Here is a 14,630-nt window from a genome sequence, read left to right on the forward strand (position 1 = left end):
TCAGTTACATTACATTTCATTATTCATTTCAGTTTAACACTGTTTCCCCATCTTTGTTTGGGATGAATTACTACTTCAATCAGGAAATAGCAGTGGGTCAATAACATTCAGAAGGAATGAACTATGATATATGACTTACAGGCTCAGGGTGGATTTGTGTGCGAGGCATCTTCAGTTCTGAGGAGAAGAGACTTGTCTTATATAGCAGTTACAGTATAGGCCTACTCATAAATAATAAGAGTATGATATTTTAATTAACACGCACATTGACCTTTGGATATCTTTCATTAGACTACCTTATCTTAGATCATCAAATAAAAAAACATGCCTTTGAAAAGCATTAAATGTAATAGCCAATTCTTTGTAACTTACCAGATCACCTATTATGTTGTAGTCTGATGTGGGTTTAAATGTATCTTTTACTCAGCAATAGTGTGTGTCCTTATCTAGCAGTTGCTGTGGTAAAATGAGCTTTTATTTCGTTTTAACTGGTTTTAAATACAAGGTTCTGAGTTGACGTAGTGGTCCATTATGACATCATAGTAACACTATGGTAACCCCAGTGCGCTCCAGTGTCAAAGGGTGACAAGCAAAGATTCTAGAGCAGAGCTCTGTTCTAGAATCTTTGGTGACAAGACAAGAGACACTTTCCTGCTTGCCAACACTCCGTTCCCATCGCAGAGCATGCGATCTAACAGATGGGACGTTACGTAGGCACGGAGTATAGAAAGAGTCACGTCTCACATGTGTTAGATTTGGTCTCTGCTAAGGGAACCGAGGTTAAAGTATGTGACCCAGACGTTTTTCCCGGTTTCCCGTATTTCATGATCATCTCGCGGCTAAACCCTCCCGTTTTGTTAATTGGAAAATACCGTGATTTGCATGACCATTACACTTATAAAATCACGGACCCATTCATTTTGTCTGTTAATCTGACATTTCACAGGTTGCAGGTTGTGTGTGCGAAATACACCCTAAACACAATCACTTAGGCCAGGCACGGCGCCAGGATTCCAGTTTTGGATGGGCCAGACCAATTGTGGGTGGGCCTTAAAAAAAACTTTATCAAATCACTGTTTAACCTAATAAAAATGACTGACTAATATACTATATATTATTTGTGCTTACATAATAGAGATTTGAATAGCTTGATGCTCTTTAAATAGTTTGTTGCATTGTAAAAAGGACGGACGTACCTATCCTCGATCACTGTCCTTGGTTCTGACCAAATAAGAGCGCTTTGGAATCTCCATTACGCACCATACCTGCTGGCTGTGCTTTAGCGCATCTCTCGAATAGACCTAGGCTGTAAAAGTGGGAATCTAATATTTCCCCTAAACATAGTTTAGTTCTGCTTGTATAACATGAAGTCGAATATTTCATTTGTTTTAGGTTTTCAATAATACAGATCAATCACACTGCCCGATAGTTTCAATCAATATGCAGGGCAGTTGAAAACATTCGGTGCTTAGCCCATAGAGTCTAAACGGTTTTCATAATTCCCATTTTGCCTGACTTGCTGCTCACTTTTCATAAATGAATCCACTGACTCAAGCCTCATTTGCACCACATTTATTAAATATTATGGACAATAAGATTTTGACAATTAGAGGATGTAATGACATTTAGCTATCTTGACATTTTCTGTTTGCTAGAAACGAACTATATAGCCACCTAGCAGAGTGGCTTTTAAATAGCAATATGCATTATATGGTTTGTTATGCTTAGCTTAGGGAGAAGGGAACATTGAAGACTCACTAATTCGAACTAGGCAAAGCAGGCCACCACTGTTTGGCCAGCTCGAGACTGTAGGCTAGAGGCTGATAACAAACCTGAATTTGTAGGCTAGTCTAAATGACGAGAACAGGATAACTCCACCACCATCTTGTTATTGATGACTTCATGATTTCCTTGTAACGTAGACCTATACCAAATATTAAATGCAAACAATGACATGCCCAACCTCGCGCGCGCACGTAGCCTACGTTCCAAATTATGTGTTATGGAAGGTAACGTTCATGTTAAATCTGCTGCATGAAGAAGAGTGAGTTCACCCGTGTCCGCTTGTATGTTAAATACGTCCATCTCACCTCAAAGTTTCAATGCGCGATCGGAATAATGGTTTCATATTTGTTAGTCAACTGTACAAAATACATTCGGGGCTGAAGCCCTGGCAAAATCAGCTGGCTACTAGGCCTACCCCTCGGGCACAGAACTTGTTCATTGACAACGTCATCTGTCATGTAAAACATGCTCCAAGAGAGCTCATAAAGATCAATCACACCCATTAGGCCCTTTAATGCAAATCGGATCAACGATCACAATATCAACAAGCTGCACTGCAAAAAAAAAAAACATTTCAGAAGCCATTATTAAGCCATAGAGATGTGCTAGGTGTTATGGATCTCAGCCCATCTCCTGGTTGCAGCGATACAACGAGACCGTTTGTGCACGTTTAAGGTACCTAAACAACGACTATATTAAAAGTTTTTTTTTTTTTTTTAAGAAAAGTTTTGGGTGGGCCTGTTGAAAAGTGGTGGGCCTAGGCCCATCCAGGCCCACCCGTAGCGCCGTGCCTGACTTAGGCCACTTCGTTCAATTTCAACCCTTTTATCATAAAATCGGGCAAAGTGCCGTGTGCTCACCAGTAGGCCTAGGTTACACTTTTGGAAAGCTATTCACTGATATTATTTGCCTCTACATATCAAAGGAATGTCTGCAGAAATTATTTCTATGATCATTTTACTTCAGAGTAGGCTACACCGACCCCAATTTCAGAAAAGTGGCATTAGGCTATTTGGCAACTTCATAGTTTATCTCACTACTTCAAACTCAGTCCACATTCTTTAGTGTCATTCATGTGTCAGACACCTGACTGTCACACCTGTCAAATGAAGATGGCTTATATGGGTAAGTAGGCTAAATATTGGTGTAAAACCACCCATCTTTATGACCCTGGATGAATATAGTTGGCCTATGAGGTGCAAACCGAATTTTTGCAACCCTGCTACCTATGGCCTCCTGCGCATGGGCTCGGTAGGCCCCTGGCCTGCACTGATCCAGTCTTATAGTGATGCCATACATCACTAACGTAGTCTAGGCTACTACATCACAGATACGACAGATTTGTCATTGAACATTAACATTCCAGGTTAATTTCTGCTAGCAAGTGTTGCACTTAGCTTGAGCAACATCATCACAATCGAAATAAAGGTTAAATAAACCAGTGCACGTCATCTTCTCACTTCATCTGACCTTGACAAATAGGCTATAATTCTCTAAGCCTGACACTTAACTTTAGCCCAAGTTGGTCTGTTGTGCTGGCTTAATATCCCTGTGAATAAAACATAGAAACAAAATCATTAGGCTACAATGTGCTCTGATTAAAACAAGTAGGCCTAGCCTGCAAAATTAAGAGCACATGACTACGTAAAATAATCACACGTTTTAGTAAAATGAGCGCACATAATTTCATTACGTTCTCTCATATTAATAACATCTCGCAATGTCACCTTCCGGGCTCCGTAAACAAATAACAGCAGGTGACTTGCTTTCCTGTAGCATACTAGACATTCTCTGATACTACCATAGTAGTACCCACCCTTTTTGAAATCGAATGGAACATTCCAAATTTGCAAAATTCAGGTGAACACGTTCTTCAGATTGTTAACGAGCTGAGAAGGACGTTCGCCCATCCTTTGCAAGCAGCTAGAATAAAGAGCTAGGATATTTCCGACAACCAGTCGCAGTCGATCAATAGTCAGTGCCAGCAGTATCAGTGCTAGAATCTAGATATTTTAATTTATTTTCCATTTGTTGAACATCGGAAGTGAATGTGTCGCCCGGTTTTTGTCTTTGCGGTCCTCTTGGCCGCATACCTCTCCGACCAGTTTGTTTTAACAACGTGCAGCATTGTGCAGAATTACAGACCGATTATTGGTAAGTGTTTTCAGATAGGCTGATCACAATATATATCCCTGCTGTGCTTTGAGGCTGAACGTGACTACAGTGAATTGAAATCGTGTTTGAGAATGTTCTGGAATTAACATAACCTCCCCCGACCAACACTTCCTTGATGAAGAAAGTCTTGTCTGATATTGTAACGTCACGTCTAGAGATGTCTTAACAATTTCATACGAAGTCTTATCCCAATTTTGATGGATGTCGCGTTTCTATTTAAGGTATATTGGCTCAAGAGAATTTAGAGGAAGACCTATATGCTCAAGGATCATCTTATATTGCTGCCTCATACGTTAAATACATAGAAGGAGCAGGAGGAAGAGTTGTCCCCATCAGGTAAGCTATGGTTACATTTCGGTATGGTTGTCATCATCTGTCAGTTTTCAATGGTAAAAAGTCAAACATGTAGCCTACACAAGTTATTGTTCTGGTCTGGTCTATTTAGCCCTTCATTATTTTCAAGCAGATATGTTGAATCAATAATTAGCACAATTAGGCATATTAATCACCCATATTGATTATTTTTGGAACTGCCTGGCCAATTTGTACAATATTGTAGTGGTTTTTGGGGTTACTGAGGATGCTGAATCCATTCCTGTCCATTTCAAAATTTTGAAGAGGTTTTGGGTAATTGAGAAATATTAGAGGACATTGAAATGATTTAGATCGGTGGTTCTGAAACTGTGGTACGCAGACACCTAGTGGTACTGGAGTCTCCACGATTCTTTTTTTAATAAAGATGACAATCACTTCAAATTATATCAAAATATAATCATGCAAACATGATGGATCAGAAACATTCATGCAATCATGGCTCCAAACAGGAAGTATTAGAAAGAGAAGTGTGGTAAATATGTCAAGCAGAAACTGAAGTTGGTGACAATGAGCTCAGCACATGTGACTAGTGAAGCTAATTCCATGGCACCTGCCAGCCACAAACGACGCAAAACAGTATGTACAATATAATATGTGAAATTGGCCTGCACTATTGCATATTAATGCCAGTCATAATGGTGGTACTTGGAAAGCCAATTGGTACTCTTTGTGAAAAGTTTGAGAACCACTGATTTAGATACTTCAAGTTAATTATAAATTGTTGGATTCTTCTAAACACATAGTTTTTCACAGGTCATATCTGTGGTGACTGACTTGAATATTGGGGGTACCAAAGGGAAGTGTATGGGGCGATGAAGGTGTAGTGGTTAGGGAATGTGTGGTTACTTTGTAACCTTGGTTCTTTGAATGAAGAGACTATTCCATATGTACAGGCATATGATCCCTCTGCTTGTCAAGGTCCATGGATAAATTTTAAGACACCGGCTAGCCTGGTCAAGCCCACATGGGGGCAGCCGTGGACTGGTTAGCGCTTCGGACTTGTAACCGGAGGGTTGACGGTTCGAACCCGACCAGTAGGCTCGGCTGAAGTGCCCTTGAGCAAGGCACCTAACCCCCTCACTGCTCCCCGAGCGCCGCTGTTGTTGCAGGCAGCTCACTGTGCCGGGATTAGTGTGTGCTTCAAATCACTGTGTGTTCACTGTGTGCTGAGTGCGTTTCACTAATTCACGGATTGGGATAAATGCAGAGACCAAATTTCCCTCACGGGATCAAAAGAGTATATATACTTATACTTCACAACTGCAAACGAAAATGTCGCATTCTGCTTGACAGCAGCTCTTGGAGTCCCACAAGCCAGTTGTGATGCCGCTGGAACAGGGCCTAATAATCTGTGCAACCTTATCATCTTCTACTTAAAGCACCTATGCTGGTGTGAAATCTCTGATAGTTTGATCGGAACATGTTTCAGAGCAGCCTAGAGACAGTAGATACAGTCTCTTCACTTAGAGAACCAAGGTTACAAATTAACCACACATTCTCTATAGTCTCAAGACTATCTCTCTACTCTGACGTGTATGGTGCAGCCCATAATCCCGAACACCATAGTGCCCCAAACAAACTATTTACAAATATGCGCTCTGTACATGGCAACCAGAATCGAGGCCCCACAAGACGCAAAGACCAAGCCCCCGAGGACGCAAGGGCCAGAACTGTAACGGAGAGGCCACCCCGGTCAACCTGCAAGATGCTAAGCCAACTAAGGGAGACATGAATTCAGACAGGACAGTCATGTTAGGGCGGAGAACTACCCTCAACCCATCCAGCAAAAACCTTTAGCAGTCATTGTGAACCAACAGTAACAGGTCAGTTTAGATCAGCATCGCCAAGAGGCCCAAAGGGCAGAAGTAGATATATAAATGTCCATTTTTACATTTTGAAAATGTCAGAAATGGATTCAGCAACCCCTTAAACCACTCCAGTATTGTACAAATTGGACAGTTTCTGATATTGTCCTATAGGAGATAATGCTAATTATGGCAATTATGCAAATTGCCCAACATCTGCAAGTTAGCATCCACCAGTTTCTATATGCTGGGGATCCATACTATACATTTCTAACATAAACTTTGGCGTACTCAAAATGTCTGGGTCCACAATGGGGCTCTTTGGGCTGGCAAGTGGACTAATAGGCTAACTAGTCCTCACCTTCTTTTACCAGAATAAACCAAACAAGTGAGGAGTATGTGAAAATATTCAACTCGATCAATGGGTAAGTTGCCTGAGTCAATGTTTAAATCCATTCACCTTTGTCCTAAGAATGAGATTTATGGAGGTCATTTTTTTTTGTTTCTTTGTATTTGCTGGTGAACAGATTATTGTTGCCAGGCGGAGATGTAGATCTACAAAAGTCAGCGTTCAGTAGAGCAGCCAAGATTTTCTATGATCTGGCAATAAAGGTACATTTCTTACTTCATCTGTCGTATGTTACAACCACCCAGCCGGCCACACAGCAGCAGTGGTCTCACACAGGGCTTGATGTTCTCAGCCTCAGTGCCTGAATTCATGCGTAGGCCAGGCTTTTAAGCTTCTAAAATAGATTATTAAATATAATGACGTTGAACGTTTCTGTTTGCGTCAACTTTATACATTTCCTGGTTCTTTTGTTTCCTGTTTGTAACCCCCAGGCCAATGACGTCTCAGATTATTTCCCCATATGGGGAACTTGTCAGGGCATGCAGCAGCTCACTGTTCTGACCAGCAACAAGAACCTTCTGACCCTGACCAACACCAAAGCTGTGGCTCTCCCCCTGACATTCACCCAAGGTCTGCATCCTTCTAGACTTTAAGAACAGAGATTCATGCTCTTCTGTTGAAGAAATGTCACATATATTTATTAATTGGATCTTGTTTGAATAATGTAACTTAATGTTATCAAAACAGTTTTGATGTATTTAATGGATTTGTCAACCAGGAGCTCAAAACAGCAGGTTGTTCAATAATTTCCCAAAGGACCTGCTGCAATCTCTTGAAGTGGAGAACATCACCTCCAACTACCATAGCTGGAGTCTGTCCTTACAGGTACTTGCTTGTGTGTACATGGTGTTAAGAGATTCAAGGGATTTTATTTGATTACATTGACAGTACAATAGATAGATAGAACAATCGATTTAACAGTGCCATGTGACAATGGGTGCCTGGATTGTTGTACTACAAAACTGTAATATGTTGAATCTGTAATGTGTTTTTACATATTACTTTGCACTGCTGTGTAGAAGAGGTCTGGAGTTTTCACTCACTCTATGCATGTCTTCACAGAACTACTCTCGAAATAGATAGATAGATAGATAGATAGATAGATAGATAGATAGATAGATAGATAGATACTTTATTGATCCCAAGGGGAAATTCAAGAAATGATTTTATAAGATAGGTGTAGTTTTTCCGAATGTACTGTATGCACCGTTTTCATGTCTAGTGTAGGTACTTCCATTGATTACGATGGAAGCTAATTGTTGCAGCATATATGCTCTGTGAATGGAGTGCATCAGTTGCGTGCCTGGTGTAGGCTGCCTGTGACTGTATGTACGCATGTCTTCACAGAACTACTCTCAAAATGTCAAGCTGAAGAGGTTCTACAAAGTCCTGACCACCAATTCTGATGGAAGGAAAGAGTTCATTTCAACCATGGAGGGTGTGTCTGTGTGTCTGTGTGTCTGTGTCTGTGTCTGTGTGTGTGTGTGTGTGTGTGTGTGTGTGTGTGTGTGTGTGTGTGTGTGTGTGAGTGAGAGAGAGAAAAAGAGATCACAAGAGGGCAGTATCACTGTAAAGGGGTTAGAGGGTCATAAGATATTTTGTCAGCTGTTTCAAATTGATTTTACACTCTCAGCTGATTTCAATGAAATGACTCTGGTCATGATGCACATAATTTTGTAGCATTTGTACAACCAGCATTTCTCTGCACCATGCCCCTTTTTCAGGGAAAGCAAGCAAGCTGGATGCAGCTCCATAGGTTTCCAATCCAAGCGGTCTGCTTTCTCCGAAAAGGGGGTGGGGATGTGCAACAAATTCCTGGATGTGCCGGTCTAGCTTATCGAAACCGTTGGAAAACCAAACAGTCATGATGTATTGAGTTCATAGGGTGTTTGGAGATTGAAACTAGACATGGTTAGCGCACAAACAATGGAATTGGTATTTATTTTAATTGTTTACCCAAGCATTCACAAAGCTGTAACACTGTGCCTCATACCACCACACCCACACACGCCAACAGCTGAGGGAGATAAGGGATGAGATTAAATAGATCCTGGAACTTAGCCTGGTCTGGAGCAGGCTTACTCCACAGAATAAATCGCCATGGTAACTTATACCATAACATATCCTGCTGCCCCCTATCCCGCTTTTGTGCAACTGGATCACAGATAAATTGAGCCAGGATTACCAAGTTATCCCGGCTTAATCCCTTATCCTAGTTTTGTGCAATAGGCCCCTAGGCATACCTTTGGGTAGATCATTTTATTCCAATTGACTTGTACAGTACAGTACAGTAAATGCAGTACAGCGAAATGCAGTACAGCGGAAGGTATTGAAAGCAAAGATCCATGATGTCCTTGAGAACAACTGTTCCACAGTGGTGCAGACACCTTAATGGTGCAGTCCTTGATCCCGAGCTCAGTAGCCAATTCAATACACCCTGTCTTTCCCTCTCTCTTGGTGCTGAACTAACATTGTTGATAAGATGGCATAATGTATACAGTATCTCGGCCTGAGCCACTATTTCCCATTTATAGGAAAACTGTGAAAGAAAACTTAAAACAAGCATACCGTAATTTCCCAACTATTAACCGCAGCTTATACATTGATTTTGCAAAATGTCTTCAGCTATGAGGTTAATACACGGGGGCAGTTAATATGGCATTAATATGGTTTTGTTTCTTTTAACTTGCACGAAACACTTACACACAATGAAGCTAATACACAGGAAATGACTACACATCTGCTGGAACACTGATAAAAGAGTACATTTCCTGATTCCCGTTTTAAGTGTTTTGAAACATTGCTTAGCTGGTATCCTCTATTGTGCCCGCAGCATACCACTACCCATTCTACGCCGTGCAGTGGCATCCAGAGAAGAGCCCGTTCGAGTGGATAGACAAACCTGGCATGATCCACACTGACTCTGCCATCCGGGCGTCCTTCTATACCTCCCTCTTCTTCATCTCCGAAGGTGAGTCAGAGGAGTATGCTACTGAGTGTAGAGAGTGAGGAGGAAGGTGAGTCAGAGGAGTATGCTACTGTGTGTAGAGAGTGAGGAGGAAGGTGAGTCAGAGGAGTATGCTACTGCAGTGTTTCCCAAACTTTTTTTCTGGGGACCCACTTTTTAAAAATGACAGACCATCGTGACCCATTTCACTTCAGATCTAACATGCAACCACCAATATTGTTTATTGTCAAACTTTTATAGGCCCCCCCTAATCATTCTACACTGCCATATGTATACATAATAGCGCCTAGGTCTGGCCTACTACCACTACTATTACAGGGATTGGTGATGCACTGACTCAGTTTCCCACAACTCTGCAATCTCAATTACACATGAAACAATGTTAAATATTTTCAAAGCTATAAAATTCTCAGTCAGTTTTGTACAAACACACAACCTCAGGCTTTCCTCATCCTGCTTTGAACACAGTTGTGTTGCATTTTGAGCACCATCAGCGTGGAAAGTTACCTAAAAGATAATGTTTTAATGCGCATCCGAGAGTTTGGGGATATTCTTGCATTCTACGCAATCGTCACTCTTCAACACAGTAAGCTGTTCCTGTATATCTAAAGAGAGATGTTGTAGGCTACTTTGCGTTGCAGAAAAATGGATCAGTGAATGAACAGCGTTAATTCTGACGTAAACATAGCAAATAACTCAAGTCGTTATATTGTAGCCTATTCTGGAGGTTTCTTTGGAAAGTTGAATCCGCATTGAATCCGCAAGTTAAACGTTTGCTTGTTTGTAGGCCTTATACTAAGGCTGTGTATTGATGTTGTGACAAGCTATGTTGTAAGAATGTGAAATGAATAAATATCAGAACAAGAGGCTTTTGCGCAATAGCCAAAAGATAATAGGGCCGTCACTGTGGTAAACAAACTATATCCCAATAGAAAACTGATAGCTTTCCTGGTTAAATGGTATAAGCTAGGCCTATTTCACAACATAAATTGTGCTGGCGACCCAAATAAAATCTCCTGCGACCCACCCTTTGGGAACCAATGTGCTACTGTGTGTAGAGAGTGAGGAGGAAGGTGATCCAGAGGAGTATGCTACTGTGTGTAGAGAGTGAGGAGGGAGGACAGTGCTGTATGCAAGAATTGATTTCAAAACATTTAAAAAGGATTTAAAATCTTGCATTGCATTGTCTGTTACAGATCCAGATTAACATTTTAAAATGTAAAAAGTGTCACATGGTGCAGTATGACGCACCAGCTATCTAGATGAAAAAGTGAATTGATTAACTGTGTGTGTGCTTATTTGTAGCCATGAAAAGCCAGCACAGTTTCCCTTTGCCCAGTGAGGAGGAGAAAGCCCTGATCTATAACTACTCTCCTGTCTTCTGCGGACTGGATAGCATATTCATCCAGAACTACTACTTTGACTGAAACACACACACACACACACACACACACGCACCTTACCCAACCACCTGCATCAAAAGCTCATGGTACTGTGTCTCTGCTTTTGGTGATGTTAAACTCATCGATGACTTGTGCTCTTCAGGGTTTTAGCTGCATTTTACAGCATTTTATTCAGTCAGGCCAGAGATAAATGTTTTTAATATTTTTTTGTTCACTCTAGAGTTTAGTATATTTTAGTGCAATGTCCTGGTATGTGGAAACGTATGTGTAACTTGTGGTGCCTGTTGTTTGTTATTTTATTGAACAGTGTTTTGTGTCTGTGAGGACCGCACAGTCAGTAGCAGGTATCAGGGTCAATGAAGTATCAGGATATGCTTCCAGTGTTTCATTACAGCAAAATATCCATCCACACAATGACGGCAGTATTTGTAAACAGTGCCACCAAATACCCATAGATTGTGATTTGGTGTAAATGGATTAAAAACTATTTTATTCATTTCACTGTGGTATTTTTTTGTTTTTTTTTTAAATCTTTTTTTAAATTGATTTTTTATCAAATTGAATTTTTGGGGGCAGCCGTGGCCTACTGGTTAGCACTTCGGACTTGTAACGGGAGGGTTGCTGGTTCGAACCCTGACCAGTAGGCACGGCTGAAGTGCCTGAGCAAGGCACCTAACCCCTCACTGCTCCCCGAGCGCCGCTGTTGTTGCAGGCAGCTCACTGCGCTGGGATTAGTGTGTGCTTCACCTCAATGTGTGTTCACTGTGTGCTGACTGTGTTTCACTAATTCACGGATTGGGATAAATGCAGAGACCAAATTTCCCTCACGGGATCAAAAGAGTATATATACTTATACTATACTTAAATCTTTCATCAACATCAACTGGTAAAATACCAGTTAGGTGTTGATGATTGACTTATTTCATATCAACTAGGTGATTATTATAGTATCAAGGAAGTGAAAGTAATAACAGGCTATTCGTTTTTTTACTTCCATTATTTTTAGTGCAGCTTCCTGTTTGTCTGTAGCTGTTAAAGTTTATGTTTTGTACACTAGATGGGGCTGTTGTATTGCAGTAACGCTACTGTGAGGTTTCGTCACATTGTAATAGGCAACCTTACCTTCAACCACAACCTTACAGCATACTTGTTTTGAGTAGTGTATAGATTATGGTACAGAGATACAGAGAGAAGTTATGGTTTCTCCAAACATTTATTGTCTATGCCTTCAGAGTAATTTTGACTCTATGTTACATACTTAAACATTAAAAGCAAATGTGGTAAGAGTAAATGGTTGTAAAGATTTTGTACAAACTCAAAAATAGTTGAAGTAAAAAAGATAAATAAAATGTGCAATTTGCAGTCAGTTCTCAACATGAGCTTCCTAAACCTAACATGTCAGTACTACAATCTTCACAGTCTCAGATGGACCACCCCTTTGCAATCTTCACAGTCTCAGATGGACCACCCCTTTGCAATCTTCACAGTCTCAGATGGACCACCCCTTTGCAATCTTCACAGTCTCAGATGGACCACCCCTTTGCAATCTTCACAGTCTCAGATGGACCACCCCTTTGCAATCTTCACAGTCTCAGATGGACCACCCCTTTGCAATCTTCACAGTCTCAGATGGACCACCCCTTTGCAATCTTCACAGTCTCAGATGGACCACCCCTTTGCAATCTTCACAGTCTCAGATGGACCACCCCTTTGCAATCTTCACAGTCTCAGATGGACCACCCCTTTGCAAGCTACTGGAGAGATGGTGGTGTACAAATGAAAAGTAGATCAAGAAAAAGAGCGGGAAAGTTCTGATTATCATATCACAAAAAAAAAAAAACACATCATCTTGATGTGGGTCTAAATCTTCAAATATCTATGTAGCTATTTGAACAGTCACAACCTGGTTTGTCATATTACAACAATGGCAGTCCATATTATGGGCTAAAAGAGTTATAATGATTCTGTAGACATTTGAAAACCCAGGTCTTGTGTTCTATGATCACCATTATGGACAGGGCAGCAGCACTACACATCATTCTGAATACACATTTATATTCTCTCTCTTTGAAAAAGTAATGACAGAATAACTGGACACATTTTTTGAAATCCTAAGTAAGCTAGGACAAGTAAGTGTTAAAGAGTTAATAAAGAACGGCTGTGCTTTGTTATGCAGGTCTCATTCCCAACTAAGTAATGATATGGTTGACTTTCACTCTAGCGCCATGACAAAGTGAACATAGTCCAACTGGATTCTTATTTACAGGCTCACTGGTGCAGTAATAGCCAAAATTATTGTCTGCAGCATGTAGTTACTTCTTAAGAGTACAATGGAATATATCCATATTGAATACAATATGAAACCAAGTGGCACACCTACAGCCATTCAAACATTTAATAAGGAGCAAGGCATGTGTGATTCAATCAAGCATTCAACACATTAAAATGCAAAAAGCCAGGTCCAATAATATACGCTACTTTTATCATTACATAATAAAAAAATCAATAGATTTAAGCTGAGTATTGTGCAGTCCTGACATTCTGATATGTCTCTGGAAATGTGTCAGAAACTCTGTACACTTGACAATGCTCGGATTTTCATGTAGTTTAGTTTTCAGTACGTACCACTAAAACAATTGCCTGCATCACATCTGATCTAGCCCTAACCCAGGAATTAAGGCATAGTTAATGCACAAACCACAACAGTAACAATAATGACTATTATTAATAGTAATAGACTTTGGACGTGAGCATCAAAGGCAGCCAAACAATGTCCAATTCAGCTTGAGCGAAAGGAATAATCACTTTCAGCAGCGGTGCCAATGAATAAAATGTCATTGAACCCAAGAAGGCCATGTTTCAACTTAAATTCAAGGGTAATTTCAATAATAAGTGCCAGAGAGTTTGGGGTCTGGTTTCCAGCCATATCCCAACGTCATTTAGATCAGTGTTTCTCAAAGTGTGGTCCGGGGACCACTGGTGGTCTGCAATCTACCCCAAGTGGTCCGCGAGCAGACATGATAAAATATAATATCTTGCAAGGTTAAACCAACTTGTATGCAAATCCAAACAGTTCTGCAACATGCCTATGTAAGCTACGCCAGTTTAAATCATATGAATCCTCTGACACAAAAAGGAAGCTGGGAGACCTATTGTGTAATATACTGTTAAAGTAGCTTTACTCTTTCTTTTAGCTAGTGGTCCGTGAGGTTCTTTTTATTGGTTAAGTGGTCCTTGGTCTGAAAAAGTTTGAGAAACACTGATTTAGATATACCTTATTATGCACAGCCCATGATACAGGGTTAATATACCACCATGACCAGTGTGTACTGGGTAACAAAGAGTGAGAACACACTTGATAGTTTCTAAGCACATGAAACTAAAGACAGCAACTGCATTAGGATCACGGAAATACAAACTATCAAAGTGCTGTGACACACTGATCATAGAAGTGCAGTTGGATGTTTTTTGTTGGGGAAAAAAAAAGAAAAATGTCTCTGGATGTGTAATGGTTACATAGCTCTAAAAGCATACTACTGAGAACTGCACACTCCTCGTTTCTCTGTGTCAGCCCTTTTCATGCATTTGTACGGGCCCTTTACATAATCAACAAATGCATAAAAACACCGTAAAAGTGTTAACGTGTGCAGGGGACAGAGGAACAACATTCAACTATTAACCTTCAGATCACGTCATTAGTGTAAGCAGCC

General features: G+C 40.6%; 1 protein-coding gene across 1 annotated transcript; it reads left to right on the forward strand.

Annotated features, from left to right (window-relative positions):
- Positions 1-3,630: 3,630 nt before the first annotated feature.
- On the forward strand, positions 3,631-11,416 carry LOC143104127 (gamma-glutamyl hydrolase). Its single transcript, XM_076268076.1, has 9 exons — positions 3,631-3,939; positions 4,182-4,296; positions 6,515-6,565; positions 6,668-6,752; positions 6,981-7,119; positions 7,268-7,374; positions 7,897-7,987; positions 9,383-9,520; positions 10,823-11,416. Exons 1-9 carry the CDS (start codon positions 3,834-3,836, stop codon positions 10,942-10,944), a joined length of 954 nt encoding a protein of 317 aa, XP_076124191.1. The 5' UTR covers positions 3,631-3,833; the 3' UTR covers positions 10,945-11,416.
- Positions 11,417-14,630: the final 3,214 nt, after the last annotated feature.

This window comes from Alosa pseudoharengus, unplaced genomic scaffold (assembly GCF_046254945.1).
Source record: "Alosa pseudoharengus isolate Yale_2024_CS ecotype anadromous, Long Island Sound unplaced genomic scaffold, YU_APseudo_1.1 YU_APseudo_1.1_scf_5, whole genome shotgun sequence".
Classification (NCBI taxonomy): Eukaryota; Metazoa; Chordata; class Actinopteri; order Clupeiformes; family Clupeidae; genus Alosa; species Alosa pseudoharengus.